The following is a 21,836-nucleotide window of genomic DNA, read 5'->3' on the forward strand; positions in this document are numbered from 1 at the left end:
TTTTGTTGACTTTGGATCTATACTGCAGCCCTGGTGGTTTTAAAGACCTTTTTAGAGTTTGAGTGTGGCTGTGCCTCCGCTGAAGTAAACTTTGGATTTACTGTCTTGTTCATGATGTGAGACTACAAAGTCTATTTGTGTGCCTAGTCAACTGTGCAGGCCCATCCAATGCGGGACAAAGCATGTGCTGGACAAACCAGACAGAGGGCCTTTTGTTGTGGTTTTGACCTCTTTTCTCGTGTGTGCATCTCCGTGTGCAAGCAGAAACAGTCTGTGTGACACATGCTGACCCTGACCAGGCAGGAAAAATGCATCAGTCTGCTGTGTCTCCCACATGCTTCTCTAAATCTCAAATGGAGACTTTTGACCATGGATCAGTGAATATGTGGTTTTTTTTCATGGCAGATTGTGCTTATTAGTAAAGGGATAAAGTCAAAGAGGCAGATAATTATCCAGCCAATGTACATTTTTTGCGTTTGTTCATTTATGTTGTACGTACATGTTTATTTCAAACATTTATTCTGTTTAGCGTTGGTTGTATATTACTCATGACATGTAACTACTCATGTTGTGCTCTGGGTGGGACGTTGCTTGAAACCACACAGTTTTAACTATAGATAAGGAGAAGTGGCTGCATCAGTCAAAGGAACACGTTTTTCAATTAATATTTATTATAGAAAACGATTAAATATCCAATTCAGTAGTTAGCCAGGTTGATAATCTATCTAATATTGTTTCAGTTAATGAATAAAGAATGCTGTGGCACTATTTTGCCTTAATGAATAACAGGAATCATGGCTATATCTCAAGGTAATTGAAATGTAGCCGCTTCATAGTACGACATTTTTCCTTTGTGTTCACCAAAGATTGGAAAATTATTTCAGGACTCTCATAGATATGATAAAAGAAAAAAAACATTCAAGCCACTTTTTTAACAGTCCATGGAAACAAAGAGTGAAAGTCTGTTTTGAACTTTTTTTTAATTTCAAATTTCATTTTAAACGAAGGTGCAACAGATGTTTATTTTGTCTCCTGTTCTCAGGTGAGTCAATGCGGCTGGCTTCTGGAGAATTTGCAGAAGACCCCTGCTCCTCTGTGAAGAGGGGCAATATGGTTCGAGCTGCCAGAGCCCTCCTTTCCGCAGTCACACATCTGTTGGTGCTGGCGGACATGTCTGATGTCTACAAACTGCTACTGCAGCTGAAACTGGTGAGATAGTTACTTTCTAGTTCATATTTTTAATTGGCTTCAATTCATTTTTTAGAAGAGCAAATAATTTCTCTGAGTAAAAATTTCTAAGACAAAACAAACCATCAAAAATATCAAAGATTTATTTCACTCTGTATCTCTGTGGCAGTGTGTTTTTTTTCATGGTCACATTGTAGATGGGCCATTGTACTTACTAACATTTCTTTAGTCACTCACTCAGGGACACTTAAGTATAAATAATGGAATAATACCAAATGGGCCTGATTTGAAATCTCAGTGTATTCAAGCCTAGCCCACTTCTGAACATTACTGTGAACATTTTCCTAAAGAGTTATATTTTTTGTAGATATCGCACGTTATTATGCAAACTTATTATTCATTTTCTTTGCATTTTCTAAAGGCAGTAAAGGGCTGTATTTGTCACTGTTCCTGTTTTAAGAATTGTCTAACATTTATCATCTACCTGACTCAGGTGGAGGACAGTCTTACTAAAGTGCGCAATGCAGGAACAGAGCAGGACTTGGGAATCCAATACAAGGCCTTGAAACCAGAGGTGGACAAGCTGAACATCATGGCAGCCAAGAGACAGCAGGTAATGTACAGTTAGCAAATAGAGAGTTGGAGATTGTCGGAGCACAGAAATCCGGTGGATTTAATTGGTTGGAGGTTATCAGGTGCATCAGTGAGTGTTAGTGGTTGTGCAACTTAAGACAAAATAGGCTCTCCAACTCAAATAGAAAACAGGAAGTAAAACAATGGAGTGGAGTAAACAAGAAGAGTGCCTTATGCTTTATCTGGGTGATTGGATGCAGTAAGCATGAACATTCTTCTTACTACCAGTTACAGTGAAGCAGACTGGGAGAAAAGACCATAAGGGCTTGACTCTAAATGTGACAACACATTTCCTCCAATGTCAAATTGTATTTTCTCTACTATGGTGTAAGTGGAAATTAGGTACATTTCTTGATCTATTTTGGGGGCTTAGAGCAGCTTTCTAAGATTCTTTTGTTTATATCAGAAAAACGCACACACCTTCTAATTACTGTAAATTATGGTGTCTTCATAAATGCTGTTTTTATTGAGAGATTTTGACAACAGGTGACAAGCAGATGGTTTGGTTGTAGCTTGACAAATGATAATTAAGTCATACAAAAGAAGTGCTGTATTTTTTTAATAATGTGTCCGTCCATGCTGGCCTGTGCTCTACATCATGTAGGGATGTTTGAGTGTCTCTTGACCTAGCAAGTGGTAGGAGGGCTTAAATCTTTAATAACAAGTAGTGCAGTTTCACAAACATCAAGAACTCAGATTATACTGTTAAGTTTTTAACATTTTGGCGTGCACATTTTCTAAATCATGAAAATAAAAGAGAGACCTTGAGTGAGCATAAAGGTCAGAGAGAATATCACGGTGATTTGTGAAGTACGCCACCTCATCCTCTAAGATGCTTCAATTGTGTAATTGAACTATGTCAGAAAGGTAAAGTGGTGATGAGTACCAGCGTCAAGCTTCAAAAACCCTTAAGTATCTTCTCTGTCAGCAGTATCTACCAAGACGAGACAATTTTTGTGCTTAATATTACGCCCTCTTTTAATAGACAAGTGATCGATGATCATGACAAAATGATCACTGATGATACGGAGAGAAATTTACTTGTAATTGCACTTTTTTTATGGATGGTAAATGTGTGTAACCTAAGTGAATGCAGGAAGTAATGGGGCTTAACAACAAGCAGTAGAAAGGGAAAAAAGTCTTGGGAGTGTTCCATTTGGAGACAAGGCTTTGATTTTGTGTATGCAAGCTTTTTTTAATGCCATAAATCTGTGCCAAAGATCACTATCTCTTCTCCTCCCTCCTATGAAGATGTAATTGCAATACAATGCCGAGGTCTGAATAGCAACGCATTAAATTGCAAAGGCACATTATAATGGCCTGATTATGACTGTGTTGTGTTACCGCAGGGGACAGAAATAAATCTGGGTCATCCAGAACAAACTCTGTCACACTTAGTGTCTCCGTGAGGGCATGACAAGCCCATTTTGAATCTAAAGTACATTACCACCCCGCCCCCTGTAAGTATTCTATCTTCCAGATTAACCCTTTTCTGCTTTCCTTTTCATCTCACCCTGCCAGGAGCTAAAGGACGTCCATCACAAGGACCAAATGGCTGCTGCTCGTGGAGTGCTTCAAAGGAACATCCCCATGCTGTACACAGCATCCCGTGCCTGCCTGCAGCATCCTGACGTGGCAGCCTACAAGGCCAACCGTGACCTGATCTATAAGCAGCTGCAGCATGCCGTCTCTGGTATCTCCAATGCTGCCCAGGCCACATCCACTGAAGACTCTGCCCTCAGTCAGCCAGCAGGGGGTGGAGAACTTGCCTATGCCCTCAACAATTTTGATGTAAGTCAAATGAGTGATTTACCAGTCACAAACTCCTTTCCTTGTTGTGTGTCCAGACAGATATTCATGCATCATCCTTATCAAGAAGAACTAAATCTGAGATCATATTTCCCCGAAAAAGTCTCGGTTCCAAGGCCATGGTAAAAATGTATTTGTTTATCAAATACATTTAGAAATATCTGAGAGCTTGTTCAGAAAGATTAGAGTTCGCCCTGATTTTTTTTGTTTATAGCGGAAACCCAGTGAAATCATAAAATGACCAAAACCCCTTGAAGGGGCCCGGGGTCGACGTGGAAATTAGGGCGAGATATGTGGACAAATTGGGACGTGGCTTTAGGGAATATTGAATATATTCTTGAGTCACTACTACCTCATTCTGTGATTTGCTTCTATGTCAACTCAACTTAAATGGATTGCATTTACATACATAAACATTAAACCTCTCGCTGCATGTAACTGCTCTACTGTTATTGGCTGAGAAGAATTCAGCTGAATTATATTGTAGATGCATTACTGTTCAGGAAACATTGCAAACGGTAATATTACCTTGAAGACAAAAGTGTTCTTAAAGTTGGCATTTAGTACTAGGAGCAACACTAATCTGCTAATACACTATACATATTGCTGTCTTGTTCCACATTCATTCTTAAAACCTTTACATCTCTGATAGTCATTGAAGGTTATCCAGTTTTTGTGCTGCAGACTGTATCCAGGATATTCCTACAATCCACAGCAAACTCAGATGAGCTGGTTTGAAACATGTTTTTTTTAATTAGGTTGATTTTTTTTTTCTCTATTCTTTATTCTCTAGACCTTTCTCAACTTGAATTGAATTACAGTGCGTTCAAGTTTGACTTCAAGCTGAATTTTTAAAGTTTTACTCAATAATAGATTGTTACATATGAATGAAAATAAATAAATAAAAAGGTATACGAAACATGTGACACACTACTCATAATATTGACATGAAACAACATCAAGGTAACAGCTGGATAAAACGTAGAGCTAATCATTCTAATGTTACCTGGGGTGATAAATGCAAAGATGATTAGCTTGTTTTTTCTTCTTCTTTTGTCACTGACTTCTTTTAGACTTGCAAAGCACCTTATTATTTACAGGAGATTTGCTGATATTCAGACCAATTCCAAAGGCATTCAAAAGTTCCACAGTGACATATTGAGCTTTATGGAGGTGCAGGTTTCCACTGTGTTTTCTGTTTCGCTAGATGCGCTACTCATCTTGTGTTGATTTAGTTTATTTAGTAATTTAGTAACAGTGTCTAACTGGATGTGTTACTCCTGCTGTGTCACTGTTTATCCATGTGATTGATGCCATCTGCGTGCTCATGTTTTACATTCCCCTGGCCATATGATGCACTATTTAATTACACATGCTTATTGCAAGCCTTGTGTTTTTTTCTGCTAGTGGAACATGAGGTGCTGGGAACTTGTTTACATGTGTTTGATATAGAGAAGAAAACACAAATTTATCTGTCGGAAGTGTGCGACCCATTGACATCACAAAGCACTTGGTATCTTTCCTGATGATAGTTTGCCATGCCAGCACTGCAGCCAAATTCAACTCTTGCTTGTTTTGGGGCTTTTTGTGAAACACATGCTCACTTGGATTAAAGTCAAGTGACTGACTTTGCCAGTCTAGAACAGGGAGCTGTTTGGCCCTAAAAAGCTCCCTGCTGCTTTGTCTGAGCACAACTGTGGTCAGACAGGTTTGTAAGGGCTGTATGTATTGGTGCCAGTGACTCAGGACTTTGAGATCACTGCTGCAGGCGCTGGGTCTGTCTGACATAACATGACTTGAGTTTGCCATGTGTAACAATGAACAAGGGTAACATAGGAAAAGTAATAAAGATGCACCAAAATTGATGCTACTGAAAAACAGACCGAGGTTGTAGAGCTGACTTTCTTCTAATTGTTGATTTGGCGCTTCAATCCCTGGCTCTTTTTGTGCATGTGCTGAAGTGTCCTTGAGCAAGACACTGAGTTCCAAGTTGCTCTGTCATCCTTGGCTAGTGTATGTGAATAGATAAATGAGAGAAAGAAATTGTCAAGGTTTTGTAAACTGCTTTGGTCTGTGCTGTGAAAGTGCGGCCTATTTCCCACGTACCGTTCTGTAAGTTTTGAGGTCCCACCTGGTGACAGTTAAGTTGTGCCTTGCACTTACTTTATAATGATGGCTCCAGCTCCATATCAACCAGAATTACTCTTACTAAAACTACTTAAACTGATGGAACTTGCCTACAAATTTTACAATGAGGTTCCGTAGCAGTTTGTTGCTGTTCAGTGAGATTCATGATTTTGGATGAAATATTGCACCCTCTGGGAATGACACGATGAACTCATGGCAGGACCCTGCGTGACCTCTCATTTGTATGGAAGCTTCTTTTTTTTTTTGGTTGATGTTACTCGAAAGATTACTTCAATAAAACGGTTAGCCTTGTCCAGAGTGGCTTTAAAGGGTAACTACACAATCAGATTCTGCCAGAACACTCTCAGCGTATTTGAAAAATGCAATAGGAGTAAGTGAGCAACATCTGTGGTATGAATTATACAGCTCAGAGTTTTGCCTATTTTGTCATGGTTGATGAAGTGTCAGAGAATTTGACTGATCCAAACTTCAAAATCTAAGTAGACACTTAGACAAGCAAACTGTTTGGAGAAAATGCAGTTTTTAAATACACTGAATTTTGCAAGAAGCGTTGCCTGCATTAACGTAATATTCCCACTGGAATTCGTGTGATTGTGTGCTGTGGGGAATAAAAGGTGTTGAGTTTTCTTGTAGTGTTTTTTTTTTTTATCCTTTCGCAGTGTGACAGTGAAAGTGGTGTTTCACAAAGGGATGCTCAAATATCACATTTTGCATCCCAGTGTAATTTGCAGCATCGTATTTTATTCTGACCGCTGATTTGAGAGCGTTCTAGCCTATGTGATTAGATCACATCCAATCATATCACATCATAGTGATATCTTTTATATTGTGCCTTACCTCTATTTGAGCGGAAGGTTTCTTGAAATCCATTATGTTTTTTTTTTTTCAAGAGAAACCTGGTCAATATTGCACTGTAAGATGGGTATCATGTATTTTTATACTTCAGCTCCAATATGCTTTGCCTTGTTTCTGCTTGGGCCTACCTTTAGGTTCTCCATTTGAGTCAGTAGCTTCCAGCAACCCTAATAAAATATTTACTTAAACTAAGCTTTTTAAGTAGCAAATGTGGTACTTTAGACATTCCTCTTACTGCATCTGTCATCAAGTGAGCATTGCTTACCAAAGTAGTCCCACTTGTGAGTTTATACAACCTCACCATTTATGCTTTCAGTAAATTTGTATTTTTGTGGCAGGAGTCGGCCGATGGCTGGGGAAGAGAAACTTGGTACATGATATCACAGTTGGCTTCACTCACTAGATTTTCCTGTCTGTAGTGTTGAAATGCCAGTTTGCACAGTTTTGTATTCGGGAATGAATTAATAGCTGGCCAATCACTCTATGGAAATTTATGCTCAACTATTACAAACAGTAAATGCATTTCTTAATGACAAATGATATGCTGAATGCATAATTAACATAAATCAAGTGGCAACAGTGCCCTCTCTTAGCTGTGTTGCATCAGTGATTATTGTACAGGTAATCACACAGAAAGTCACTCCTTGCAAAAATTAAAATGCAGGCCTTTTCCAGAATACCTACTTTCTGATGCCTACTTTCAAGTGCAAGGCAAAATTAGCAAAATGAGTCAACTCCCCCATCCTCTCTCCCTCTCTCTCTGTTTCCTCCTCCATGTCTCTCTCGTGTGCCTGTTGCCATGGTGATATGACACGCAAGCAGAGGAGGTCAGATGAGACCGAACGGAGGGGGCTGGAGGTGGCTGTGATCGAGGGCGGGCTGCCTAATAAACCACAATTCTAACAGCTGAATTGTGGAATATTTTGTAGCAGTAAGGCATCTGCCCAAGCACTGCAGAGTTCATCTGTCATTGGGGAAGTTGGTTTCTTTCTTTAGCTGCCACAGACGTCATGGTGACACCTTAACCCTCCACAGCACCTCACCAGAATGACAACGAGTTGCCTTCCACAGCAGGCTTGCTTGCCCCTGTGAAATGAGACATTTAAGTGGTCTCTCTTGTCCTGCAGATATAAAGGAAGTAGAGAAGGTTGTTATAGCACTTTTGTGACTCACATAAAAGGTAACAAAGGCTATGAAATTGAAGCATCTCAGAAAAGTTATTTTACAGTTCTATGTAAAAGTTTGGCCACCAATTGGCAAATGCAAGTTTTGTTGATTTTAGCGAAAAGAAATAAATACCAATTTTTCGTTTTCCAGTGCAACCTCTGTTGCTCTTGAAAATCAAAAATTCTTCAAATACTAACGTACCGTTACTTATTATTTCAAAAAACTTCAGTCTTTGGTTAGAAAGATCCCTCACACTGCTCTTGCTCAGAATCACAATTTATTAATCTCCTTTGGGCGTTTGGTAAGAGTGTTTTCCTGTGGAGTCCATCTATATATTCCCTGCTATAGTTTCATAAAGCACTAATAGTCAGATATGTTATTGGTGCATATTGACAATGCTACTCTCAGTCTAATACCTTTCGACTATAACCTTTGAATAATTTGCTGTATTCATAAACTCAACAAAGAATATTGTATCTTTTTCAAACAGCACTTTGGCTTAGATATAATTGCAGTGTTGGGGTGTTTTTGTGTTAGATGAGTGCAGTCCCACAACAGGCGTGTGCTTCTCGGCAGGCAGGCAGAACTTGGCATAACGTTGGACTTTTCAGTGATTAGGAGAGACAGAAATTCACCATCGTAATGTTGCATGAACCAGGCCTTTATTTCCTTTTCTGGGCCAGCGAACTTGGCACACAATATCTGGATAACTGTTACACTGAAATGTGGCCTGTCCAGACACTTTATGACTGGTTACAGTAACTTAAATGTCTCTGCCAGCGTGTACCTCACAGTGACTACAGCTGCATGCTTGTAATGTTACTCGTCACACACTCGAAACAGATGAAAGAGTGACTTTAGTATTTATTTGTGACAGAGTACATAAACCATTTAGATTGCAACAGCTATAATATACAGTATTATTTAGCATTTTTAAAAAAAAGTTTAAATCAATTTCAAAATTTAAGAAAGTGTGGTTATACCTTCTCTCACATGCACATCTTGGTGGAGAAACAACAAACTATTCAGAATCCTAGCTTTAATCCCTGCCTCAACAGTATCAGCAGGCTGTTTCAAAGTGACTGTTTACTGCCAATATCATGGAAAAGACACAGCAACTTCTGGAAATTCTTAGATAACTGTATTTTGGAAAAAATCCAGTGAAGCTTTCAAAATGCCCCCAAGTCACAAATGGCCCTTTACTGAATGCAAATTCTAGAAACTATTCTCATTTTTCATGACTTGTGCATTATGATATCTTCATAAACAGACTTCAGCATTGGGCAGATGTTTGACACTGCAGTACAGTGGTCTGCAGCGCATTTTTTTGTTTTGGACGGGCTGTCTTGGGTAACAGTGTCTTGGCAATCAATTTTAGGCCTAATCTAATTTTTGTTTTGTGTTCTTGCACTTAGTCACATCATTTGCAGACGTGGTGCTACGCAGATGCTACCTAGATAATGTCTCCCCTTAAAGCCTTCTGTGCTCTCCCACCTGGTTAGATATTTAGCAGATGTGAAGGACTGGATGCCTGAAAGATTTCAGCAAATAAATTCTGACAAAACGGAGATGCTTGTTATTAGTAAAGAAAGCCTGTACACACAGATCAAACAATATCTCATCATCAAGCCTGTGGTAAACGCTTGTATTTTTTGATTCTGGCCTCAGCCTTGGGTATTGACAAGCTAGGTCAATCTAAATTTAACCATCTGCAAAAATTCAAAGACAATCATTTTTATGTCTTCAAGATAGAAAAGTTGGTTTACATGATATCTTCCCCTCACAACTGGCCTACTGCAATGTACTTTTAATAGTTGTGAAATCACTTGACAGGCTTCAGTCAGTACAGACTGTGGCTGCTAGACTTTTTACAAAAAATAGAAAACAAATCTCACCACTTAAGGCTTCGCTTCACTGGCTGCTAGCTTGTTTTAGGTTTGATTTTAACATTTTATTGATTACTTTCAAAGCTCTGCAAGGCTCGACTCCAGACTTTATTTCAGTGTTGATCTCCCCTTGCGTACCCTGGCACAGAGTGATGTCCTCAGACAAGAATCTGCAGGCTGTGTCTATATTTACAGCTAGAGAGAACCGTACAGTCTCTACTGAGGAGCTCAGACTCACCAAATCACCATCCTCTTGTAAATTTCTTCCTTAAACTCTTTTTGGTCACGCGTCCTTATGTTTTCATGTACTTTGTAACACTTATTGTGAAAGATGCTATGCAAATACACTTATTATTATTAAAATAACATTACTATGGCCTACAGACACAAAAAGACAGCTTAGCACATCCTACCCTTTTTGGTTTTCCAGCTGACCTGTTAGTCTGTCAAATCAGCCATCCCCTTTCCTGCTAGATTTCTCTCTTTGGGCTTGGAGAGGGAGAGACTAGTGTACCATGTTGACTTTTTGCATTTTTTTGCTCCCTGTGTAATTTCCCCTCTGACCCTTTCCTTACAGAAACAAATCATTGTGGACCCCCTGGCGTTCAGCGAGGAGCGCTTCCGTCCGTCCCTGGAGGAGCGCCTTGAGAGCATTATCAGTGGTGCTGCCCTCATGGCTGACTCTTCATGCACACGTGATGACCGCAGGGAGCGCATTGTGGCCGAATGTAATTCTGTGCGCCAGGCTCTCCAGGACCTTCTGTCTGAGTATATGGGCAATGTAAGTGCTTTACTTTTTCTCTTTCCTTTCTCTTGTCTCATCACCACCTTTTACTTTGAGGACAGCAGAGGTCAAAAGACACAAAATAGTCTGCAAAATCAAATAATTTCAGCCAACTTAACTTCTGTGTTGAGCCTAATAAACTTACGTACTTTTAGTTAAGTGTTTCCCCTGGGTTGAAATGGCTGTGAGGTGGTGGGGTCACTTTCAGCTGAAAGTTGTTGACGGGGGGAGGAAGGAAGGAAGGAAGGAATTATACATACTATCGGGCCGTCTCCGCCGCAGCCGCGCACCCCCCCGCGGACGGTCTTGTTGGTCCGGCGGGTTTTTGCGCTGCACTTTTTTTTTTTTTTTTTTGCCGCGGACCAGTGAGGCGGCAATGTCGGCAGAATTTTAATGAGGCGCTGGCCTATACCAGCGAGGCGGCCCGCTTCGTCGGTTATATGGAAGGGGAAACAGAGTTAACATGCATTGCTGATACCGTCAGTCTTCCAAAGAAAGTGCTTTTTTGGAGGTACCTACCTTGCTTGATGTCCTAAAGACCAAAATGACAAATAGTCTAATTCTGTGCAAAGTCTGTTCTCACACAATATTTTCTTGTGTGGTGAACAATACTTAAAAATTAGGCACTTGCTTTTCCTAATCTCTGTTGAGTCAGTTAATGCTGTAAAACTTACCTCTGGAAAAAAGACATTGGTTTGGTACAAAGAACAAAACAGAAGAAATTCTGACTGGAAGGCTCAACCCAGGGCCAAGACCTTCCCTGGGGAACCCCTAAGGGAAACAGAAGCCCAGACACACTTCTTTTTTCCGTCTGTGACTGTTCGCTCTGTGCTGGAGTAGGAGTTTGGTGGTTTTGATGTGGACTGATACATTGTTAGATCTAGTGGGATTTTAAGCTGCTGTGTTCTTAAACTGGATGGTGTCTACATGGCCAGCTGACTACAGAATTTTCAGTGGAAAATCTGGGTCTCCACTTAGACTTGTCTTTTTAAGTGTCTCATATCCTGATAAAATGCATCGACATGCACACTTTAAATGTCACACCTCTGTTGGCCAGACTTCAAATTTAACTAGAATCTGAATATGTTTTCACATCCTTCATGCTAATCACATTCTAACTAGCTAACAACTTCCCATAACCGAACAAAAGAACATAAATGTGTGCGAGTGAAGTGGAAGCAAGACGAGTTTTATCTTCTGGTCTCTGTCACACACCTCCCTCACCCATACAGCTCAGTGCTCTTTCAGCCACACTTATCATTCAGTGGGTAATCTGATCAGTGATCAGATAAACGCTTTCTGTTCTCATCTGTATAGAAATTGCTGGAATGATTTTTCTGGTTGCTTTAATGAGACAGAGAACAATAGCTAATTTCATTGTATTTTTTTGTATAAAATTAGCTGCCGTTATCACAAGGAGAAAGAAGACAGCCAATAAAGCATGTACACAGAAAATATGACAATGACTTCTTTTACTGATGGCTTTTTGACGGTTGCAATAAAGGGAGATAAAAATGATGTATATATCTTGAAGAGCCTAATGTGTATACACATTTTTCACATCTACTTAGATTATAACCAACCACCAATAGAGGTAGTTTGAGCACTTAGTTTTCAGTCCATCTTGAAAACTTCATTTCATTTTCTTGTTGCTTTTTTTGATATCCGATAGCCATTTGGTCCCACCACAGATGCACTTAGCGAAACTTTAATGTAGTTGGTGTGATTCTGGGAAACACTGCCTAATCTATTACTTTTTGTTTAAAAATAATGAGCCATTATGTCATTGAAATCAATTTTCCAGGCAGTGAGTAATAATTGGGCAGCCATTCAAATATAAAATGCTCTCTTTTTAGCACCGAAAATGGCAGCGGTCCTCTCTGTCGCAGGTTTCATTTTCCATCCATTCAGCCAAAAAAATCAAAATGCTCGTGTCTCTTGCTGGCAGTAGATAACGAATATTACACTTGAAAAAACAAAACAACTAATGTAACATTTTTTTAGAACATAGATCATTGCCTTCAGCAGTGATAAATTGTGTGACAGAAAAATATTCGATCCAATATTTCAAAAATGATACTGATGCCGAATCCATCCTGCACTTTTCAATTCATTGAGATTATGTGTAGATTAAGTGTCATCTGTTGCATTTTAGTGAATGCAGTGGGTCAGAAAATACACGTCATTATGAAATATTGGTCAGTGTTTATTGTGTAATCAAATGATCAATAGTGTTTGAATGTACTGTAGTATTTCTTATAAACATTTCCAATATCAAATTAGTTTAGTTTCAGTAGCAGTAAAGCTGCTGTTTTGTGTCTAACTGAGAATCCTGTCATATGAATATTGAGTTACAAACTTTAAACCGCCTGAGGTAACAAGACCAAATAACTTTTTTCCCTGTTAGATCAGTATTCTATATTCTGTCTCTCATAGCCACAGTTGCCCATGTATTCAGTGTAAAAAAAAAAAAGGTGTTTTATTTTGCATTAATTTAATAACTTGACATTTGAAGACTTAAAATGTGTTTTATTTTTTATTTTTGGGAAGTTAGCATTATTATTTGAACTAGTACAAGAAGTCTTTACAGCAGCTACCACCCTGTTATTTGGCCTTGTCTTAAGGAACTATCAAACTGAAAAAACAACAGCCTTACTTTTCTACTGTTCTAAATTTCCTTTTATTTTATGCCCCCCTAGCATCTTACTTATTCATATTTGTATATTCTCTGTTTAGACATATCTCTGTTTTCCAAATACCCTCCCTATGACATCAGAATGTCAGTGTGAGGCAGCCTCTGGATCTGAAAATTGAAGCTAATGTGGAAGAGCCCAGTGTATGGAAATCTGTGAAAAAATTAAGTTTTCACTTAATTTGACATAAACCAAACATAATCTATATCATAGACTATATGCACACTGTCTTTGTACCAGGCTGTAAATGGGTGTATTTCTGCTGAAGAATTGGGCATCTTTACATGGGAGTCTGTAGGGATTGACTCGCTTTTGGACCCATCCTCAACTAGCCATTTAAGGAGCTGCAGTTTTTGGCATTTCTGTGTTTGCTTCATTTTTTTCAGCCCCGGAGGTTGCCGTTTCATCCAAATGCATTATTTTAGGAAACTGTAGGTTGTTACTGTGAAAGGTCAGTTTAGGACTTTCAGATGTGATGTTTATCTGCTGAACAAGGTTATTGACTATAGCAGAGAACTGGCCTAAGCCTGTCTGCATATTTAATGGGGAAATAGTGAAATTCAGCCTGTACCCACAAGTAATCTGTGTCTTCTTGGCCCTTGGCCTAACTCTCCACGCAATATCTGTGAAATCTGTTAAGCAGCTTTTGATGGATTCTGCAAACAGACAAGCATACAGGGCCAAAAGCGCAACCTCTTTGTCGGAGATAATAACTACATATCAGCTTGGTACTTGAATATTTATTTAACAGTTGCAGTAACTTGACAGTTTGAGTAGTGGCTTTGTTCAGTACAGTAACATAATGGATTGTTGTAGTGCTAGTAGTGGTGATGCAGTTCAGTTGACTCTGGGACAAGTATGTGATGTTAAAAAATACACTTATAGCTAAATCCCTGGATTTTGTTAGTGCTCCACATAGAAGTGTTTGGAATTTCTCTCTGTACTGATGTCCATTTTACTGGAATAAATCCATGTGACGCATTGGACAGCAGAAATAGAATAATGTAGTTGTATACATGTCTGAATGCCAGTCCTCAGTAGCACATTCCAAAAAGGGTTGTGGACAATTTTCACACCAACCAGCTCTGAAGCTGGCGGATATTACAATGGCAACATGTCAGTTGCTGCAAAGCCAGTTACTGTTGACAAAATCATTTGATAGCAGCCCACTGACAAGTTACTGTTTTTTGTGTGCTATAACAGATTTTCATTGGATATGGACAGACAAATGTTAAGCAGTAATTTGTCAACTAAGGTTGCATGTTCTGTCTCAATACTATTATGTTTAGCTCAGACAGTAGAGCCATTATTTGCTCATTACCCTACCAGAACACAGCAAGTTTATTTAAAGCTTCAGGTCATTCACACAGTGTCTCTGGTTTGCTTCAGAAGAAGTTTTCTACTTTGCTGGACTTCTCGATGCCACTCGTGTTAGTCCTGTATGACTTGTATATATAAATTTACAGAGAGACACATCTCATCATCACTGTGGTGATTGTGGGGGGACACAACAGGGATGTGATTATTCAATTGGCCAGATGAAGAAAACAGATGAGATATGATATGTCGTCGTTCATTGTTTGCATCTATTGCCTCGTGTAGCCTTAGAAAACTGACATGCAGTTGGCAGAGTGAGAGGGTCAGAGTATCGACCTGGTGCCTTAAACCAGTGTTAGTGTGACAGATGTCTTGACCATGTCTTTCATTAATCTTGGCAGACTAAACAAATGACACATTGGCTTGATGAATATGCATGTTTGCTGTCATTCTAAGGCAAAACTATGAAGTGCAGTGAATTATGTGGTCCATGCTTTACACAGATTTGTCTGGAAATGTTTTGTGTCTGATGGTCATAATGTTGACTGCATATAAGTCTGTAGATAGGGCACTGCAAGGCAATAAACAGTATGTTTCCATTACAGCATATGTGTTTACACTCACAACTGAGGCTGTTGGAGAGACTCCTAACTCATTCTCTGTCCCTCTCCCATCCCGTATGTTTCTTCATTCCCTCTAGCTACTACTTGTTTACCCCCTTCTACATTTTTCTTGCTCTCCTTCTAACAAAAATTTTCACCACTTTTCAGTAAGGAATTATGACGGATTTATACTGAGGCTTTGGTCAAATCTGTTTACTTACTGTTATAGAATCTGTTGTTTGGTGTGTTTGCCGTAATTCAATCTTTTTTTTTTTTTTAACAAATATCGAACAAGCCTTTTGACAGCTGTGATATGTAATCTAATTCTTGTTACGATGCTACACTAAAACTAGCCTCAGTATATTGACTTTTAGCTCACAGCAGGCTTTCTCACATCTGTGCTTCATGATGGCATTTCTTCAAGTTCTTTGACCAGCTTTTTTTAAATCAAAATTTAACAGCAAACATTCCAAGAAACACAAGAAATTCCAAGTATTTTTTAATGTTTTGCATTACAGAAGAATTGTGATCTAGTATGACCACATTCTAAACATTTGCTCTGGCACCCCAACACCTTTGTGTAGAGTGAAAATTGTTTTAGTTTTGGCTGTATTTGGACAAGTGACACATAGACAGGAGGGCTATTAAATGTAAAACAAGAGTTAGCGGTGTAGAATAAAAGCAGAAGCTTTGTAGTTCTGTGGTATATGGCTTAACCCTTAGGCTAACACATGGGAACAGTTTATCTTCTTCATTGAATTGTGTAAAAGTTTGTTTAATTAAGCATAATACAAGTGGTGAAACTCTAGTATTTGTGTACAAATTATCTGTCTGCAGACATGCTGAAACTGATTACTAAACTGATTATTAAAAGAAAGTTGATTTGAATCTGGTCTTAAATGCACATCTGCATGATTTTACATACAAAAGCAATGAGACTAATCAATTTAATTAGCATAATGGTTGAAAAGTACAATTTCAGTTTAATAGACTGAAGCCTTCTATTTTATTTCCAGACCAAGAGGCCATATTTTCCCAATAATAAAACTTTTTTCTTTATAGTCATTGATTTTTCATGTGTTCTTTTCAGCTCTTTTTCTGAAGTTTTCAAACCGAGTGTTATAGATTTCACAGCATGTGATTTAGTGCACTTTTACTTCTGTGGCTGAAGACATGACTGTTGAGGCAAAAGTGTAATATATGAGTTAATTTGACTATTTTTGAGTTATCTTTATAGTACACACCCCTAATAGACAATAGGTACTGACACAAATCACTGCATCACTAGATAAACAGTGAATGTAGTTTTGGAAAATGTATACAACATCTTCATGAGAACGGATAAAACTTTGACATAGCACATTGACTGGAAAAGCTGTGATACAGTATTTATCTACAATTGTCATGGAAAGGAAGATTGACTTTACAAATTTGGCTCCTTGTACAGAAAACATCATGCTACTGAATCACTGGGGTAAACCCAAGTGTTTTTTACTTTGTTTGTGGAACTAGTATGCTGTGTTAATGATGATCATTTAGCAAGACTAGAGCTTGTCTACTAAGCCAATGAAGTGGAAAGGCTGGTTGGGTAATGTTGTCCCAGCACCGCCACACAGTGTGACCTCAATTATTCCATATTGTCATGGCAGTTTGGCGTGGCACGTGTTGAGTGTAACTGTTTCTGACACTTTTTATTAGTAATGCATCCCTTATTCCCAGCATCTGTTGTTGTTTCATGTCGTAGATTGGTGCTCTGTTGTTTTGACATATACAGCTACGATCATTTAAATTCCTTTGACTTAAAAAGATACATTATCATTTTCACCTGCATTAAAAAGACATTAGGACACTTTAGTTTAGACTAGTGCCTTTCCCTTCACATGCCGTTATTATTTGTATCTCAACACAGTCGTCCCACTTGGAACTTTTTGCATTTCTCTTACACTTTGCAGTCTCCTTGCTGAATCCTGTTTCCAGCTTCCTCCTTCAGTCGTCTCTTCTGTTTGTGTACCTTTTTCTCTCGACGGCTCACTCTACCCAACCCTTGCTGTCTTTTTTGCCTTGGGCATCTAAAGTGAATGGCAGAATTGTGCTTTATTGCTATTTCTCTGTGCCTCTGCAGTTGCCTCTCATTTTAGATAGATTTTTGGTTTGGGCCTTGGACTCTCCACAATGCTTAGCTAATTCTGTTATAAGCTATGTGTAACCCAACAAAAAAAATTAGAATTGGTACACACTTCTAATGGGATGTGAGTTGGCATTTTATATGGGCTCTTATTTGTGCTTGAACAGGTTTTTAAAACATTAGGCACGATGTTGTGCTCAGAGGGTGAGATTACAGTATGTGTCCAGGGACTGAATAGATAATGCAGTGAAATGGTCTGAAGTGTTTGTTTGAAGTGTTTGTTTCTTTTTTTTAACCCATGCTGTTGAAAAAATGGAAGACGTTTCAGAGATGTAAGAACTAATGTAAGACCAGCGGAAAGGCAGTTCAATTTATCTATTTGTAATCTCATCTAAATGCATAATTAAACCAAATTACACACCACAATGTAACAGGGAAAAGATTTAGTGTCCCCAAGGCTTTTCGTATATTTACAGCCTCCATAAAACACTGGTCTGTCAGGAACAGCCTGTCAGGAAACAGTTCCCAGACCTGGCCCTTGATCTTTTGCTGGTGAATTTGAGTCTTTCTGATTGGCTTTGCTGGCAGGTAGATGAGATGCACCCTTTGTCTGCAGCAATTCAACAGAAGAAGAAAGCTGTGGCTTCACAAAGAGACATTTTGTGATACTACCATTGCAGTCGACGTTCCCCTTTTGACACTCGTGTATGAATGAATTTCATCCAATATCACACTTTTTGTTTTTACACGCTTGTCTCTCTCTTGGTACTGCATGATTTAACTGGGAAGTTTGACAGTCATTTCCTCTATAGATGAGTACATGTGCATTCAGTTTGATCTAGTTTTTTTGTCTGATCTTTTCACTTTCATTTATACCAGTTCTTAGCCCCTGAAGGGCAGGGGAAATAACTCGTGCAAGTGACTGATAATCACCTTTTACGCTGCAAGGATAAATGTATTGGCGAGCAATTTGTTGTTTTGCACAGTGGGTTTTTAGCTAATTTTTTATGCTGATGACACAGTAGTGAGAGGAAACCAAAACGTCTGAGCTATAAAACCTAAACAGTGAGTTTAAACATGCATTAAAGTGCTGTCCTAATGCAATTCTCTGTAGGGAAATATTGTTCATAGCAGCACTGTAATCCATTTCATGTAGAAATTAATAAAATCAACAAAAGCATTTTTGTACCAAATATTGTTCCACCTTTTGAATCTGTTTAGGGACAGTCGGATAAACATTTGGCCTCCAGCCAAATCAGAATGTGTTTCTGCAGTTTGCATGTGTGCATAGCCAGTGAACTACATAGGCTTGAAGGTGAAGTAGACTGAGTCAAAGGGAATTGAGCTGTGATGAATGTGTCTAATGGAAGGCAGACTACATCTGTCCATCCAACAGGTGCACACACATTCGCAAAAATTCTCAACTGCAGTAGGTTTTTTTTTGTTTTCATAAGACATGCTACTGACCTTCATAACAACAATTACTGTGTTCACAGCTCTGATATTAAACGACAAATGAGAAATGGGACTGATTTTCTTCATTAAATTAAGCACCATGCTGCTTCTTGCCTCATTTTTCTAACACTATACATTCAGCATATACTCACTGCTACTACTGCTGTTATTTGTCATAACATTTAACAGGAGTCTAGAGTCTACCTAAAGATAAACAGCAAATGCTCTGTGAACAAGTCACCGCTCAGTCACAGGTCTACCACACATATACACAACACTTTCACACCGGTGTAAGCACCTGCAGGCTGTGGTCATTTCCACCTCACCTGACCCGCATGTCTTTGAGCTATATTAGAACCAACGTACCTGGAGAAGCGCTAACAGACATGGACAGAACATGCAGATTCCACACAGAAATGTCGCCTCCTGAATTGCAACGAAAGATCTTCTAGCTGTCAGAAAACAAAGCTAACCTGTGGTGTTTATCGGGTAGCTTTTGGTGGTATTCTAGGCTTCAGGCAGAGGTGATGATGGATTACTGGTGCTACTGTTCAAAGCAAATGCCCTTACCTGTCTGACCTGCCAGAAAACTTCAAAGATGCAACTCCCACCTAAGGTTTTACCAATGTGTATCTAATTTGGTAGGTGCATGCAGCATGTCCAGAGTAACAAAGAAGCCTCTTCAAGCCATACTCTTGATCTATTTTGAATTTGCTTCACAGTTCTATTCCATTTCCAGTGGTTGTGCTTGAACAAGTTTTTCCAAGTTAGGAAAACCGTGACTTTTCTACCATCCTATTTACTACGCCATCGATATTTGAAGTCATATTGCCACCTGTTGGCAACAAGAAACCAGCCTTATGTGTATTATCTGAAATATATGAACATTACATGGTTGACAAATAGCAACATTGTGTGTACCGTGTAATGGAGACAGAAATGACATGTAACTCATTTGTGCTAAATCTCATCTACACCTATAGAAAGGTGGCTGCGTTAGGCCAAAGTAACAGACTATTATGTTGGTTTCTTGATATGAAATCAGATTCTGATAATTGGAAATAAAACTGAATATTGAATCCAATAAATGGCCAGGCTAATAACTGGTTGACCCCTAATCTACATGTCCACAATGAAACCCCTTGACTGTTTGTAGCTTTCATTAGTATTGTATCACATCATAAACAGTTTGACTCTCTGCCAAACATAGCATCAGCTCTTGCTGGGTAGGACACAGCAATGGTAGACATGCTGTCTGGAATGCTAAGAATTTTCTTATTGACTGCATTTTAACCTTACAAGAAAGAACACACACAGAGGGATTCAAAAGCTCCAGCAGCGATCTGAGAGTGATGTAACTGCTCATAGAGAGGAGTGAGCCACGGAAGGATGGAATAACAATATGGTTTTATAATTGCATTCATACATTTTACCTAAAATATTACCTTGTTAGCTTAATATCTACTCATTTGCACTTTGTAGCAGAAATCTTTAAAGTTATTTTCCTGGTGCTGGCAAATGTCATGTACGTTGATCCTGGATTTAGTAGTACTTGTAATAACATGTTTTGAATGACTTATTAGCTAACACCCTTAGTCTGCTGTTAAGACTAATTTGATTGTGTCTCTTATAGCTTTAAATTCTATGTGGATGAGAATCATGAGTCTACATAGTCATCTAAAAATGTGCTGTGATGTTGCCACTTTCTTCTAGAGCAAACAGGGAAGTTTAGTGGTTTGCCATCTTGTCCACAAATGCTATAAGGATTTTTGGTGGGCAAGTCTCTCTATTGTTTGCACTTGAACCCCTCCACAGCCCAAGGATATGCTTTGGGGAATGGCTTTAAATTTGTTGAGCAATAAATACATTAGGGGAGTATTTGCTGATGAGAGTCCAGATCAATATGTCCTTCCCTGTAAGCATTTTCTAGATTTATTGGAGGCCTCATAATGAATACCTGAAGCATACATAGGCTCTGAGTCCTTGAACCCTGCAGACTACTGAGGCCATGCAGTCAGACTCATCAGTTTAGTGCCTCCCCCACTTGGGCACACTCTGCAGGTTAATTACTGACGCTTACTTTCTGTAGACCTCATCAGAAAAGAGCAAGTAAAATTTAAGTGGCTTTTAAAGTTGGATAGTCATGTCACACTATACTTCCTATACAATGTTTGCATCTTTCAAAACTACTTGGCGTAAACTAAGTTGCCTTGTGATGAAGTTTATGTCTCTGTAAAATTGTCGATCAGAAACTGGCTATCTGAACCATTTAAAGGAAAATTAAGTTTTATAGGAACTTTTTGTCCATCTGGAAACGCTTGGATTAGAGATATCTTGACAAAGTTGACCAGAGTCATAAATTATTAGGCAACTGCCAAAGTACAGACCTTTTTCCAACTGTAACCATGGTAACTAAACACAAAGATGGTGACAGCGTTAGACCCGCATAACAGGTAAACGATAAAAATGAGACAAGAATATCACTGATGACAGCTCAAGTAAAAGGTTTTCAGTGTGCAAAAACCTTGAAAGAACTAAAACTTGAATAGAACTTGTATTCATTTTCATAAAAAGACTGACTATAACAATATTAAAATCAGGTCCCACAATTAACAGTGGTGAATCCTATATGCTTTAGATTCCATCTTGTACATGTAGCTTTGTTCCTGTTAAGTTTAAACTGTCATAGTGTAGCAAATCGTAACGAAAAAGGGTATTTAATAAACAGAAAATTCAGACCTTTTTAACAAGGTTTGCCACTCAGTTCCTTACACAGTTGACTTAATTTTTGAAATTCATGGAATGGTAAACTAGCTAATCTACAAACTAGAATCCATTCTAGAAAGCATTCCATCCATTAGATGTCATATGCTGTATATAAATGTCTTGTTAAAAAGTGAGGATAGTTGAAGAGTGACTTCCACTTACCAGGTACCGTAGTTTTTTTCTCTTGTCGCAATGCATTTATGTAAACATAAGTCTCCCTTATTGGCATAGGAAGAGATGGCTTTGAACTTTGTATTCTTGCAAACAATTAATGTCAGGTCTGGGTTACATAAAATGTATACATTTGTCTGCACATTTATTGAAATATGGCATTCTTTATTTCATTTCAGCCACCTTCACTTCTTGAAAGTTTTTCTAGTATGTATACAATTGAATTAGTTTGAAAAC

General features: G+C 38.7%; 1 protein-coding gene across 2 annotated transcripts in view; it reads left to right on the forward strand.

The window, feature by feature from the left end:
* The window catches only part of ctnna1 (catenin (cadherin-associated protein), alpha 1), an 84,234-nt gene that overhangs the window by 12,792 nt on the left and 49,606 nt on the right, over positions 1–21,836 (forward strand). For both annotated transcript variants that reach the window (XM_022205942.2, XM_022205943.2), the window contains exons 4-7: positions 1,043–1,209; positions 1,682–1,801; positions 3,343–3,612; positions 10,264–10,467. In XM_022205942.2, the coding sequence (XP_022061634.1) occupies positions 1,043–1,209; positions 1,682–1,801; positions 3,343–3,612; positions 10,264–10,467 (761 nt within the window). The remainder of the gene's footprint in view (positions 1–1,042; positions 1,210–1,681; positions 1,802–3,342; positions 3,613–10,263; positions 10,468–21,836) is intronic.

The sequence above is a fragment of the Acanthochromis polyacanthus genome, chromosome 10 (assembly GCF_021347895.1).
Source record: "Acanthochromis polyacanthus isolate Apoly-LR-REF ecotype Palm Island chromosome 10, KAUST_Apoly_ChrSc, whole genome shotgun sequence".
In the NCBI taxonomy this organism is placed as follows: Eukaryota; Metazoa; Chordata; class Actinopteri; family Pomacentridae; genus Acanthochromis; species Acanthochromis polyacanthus.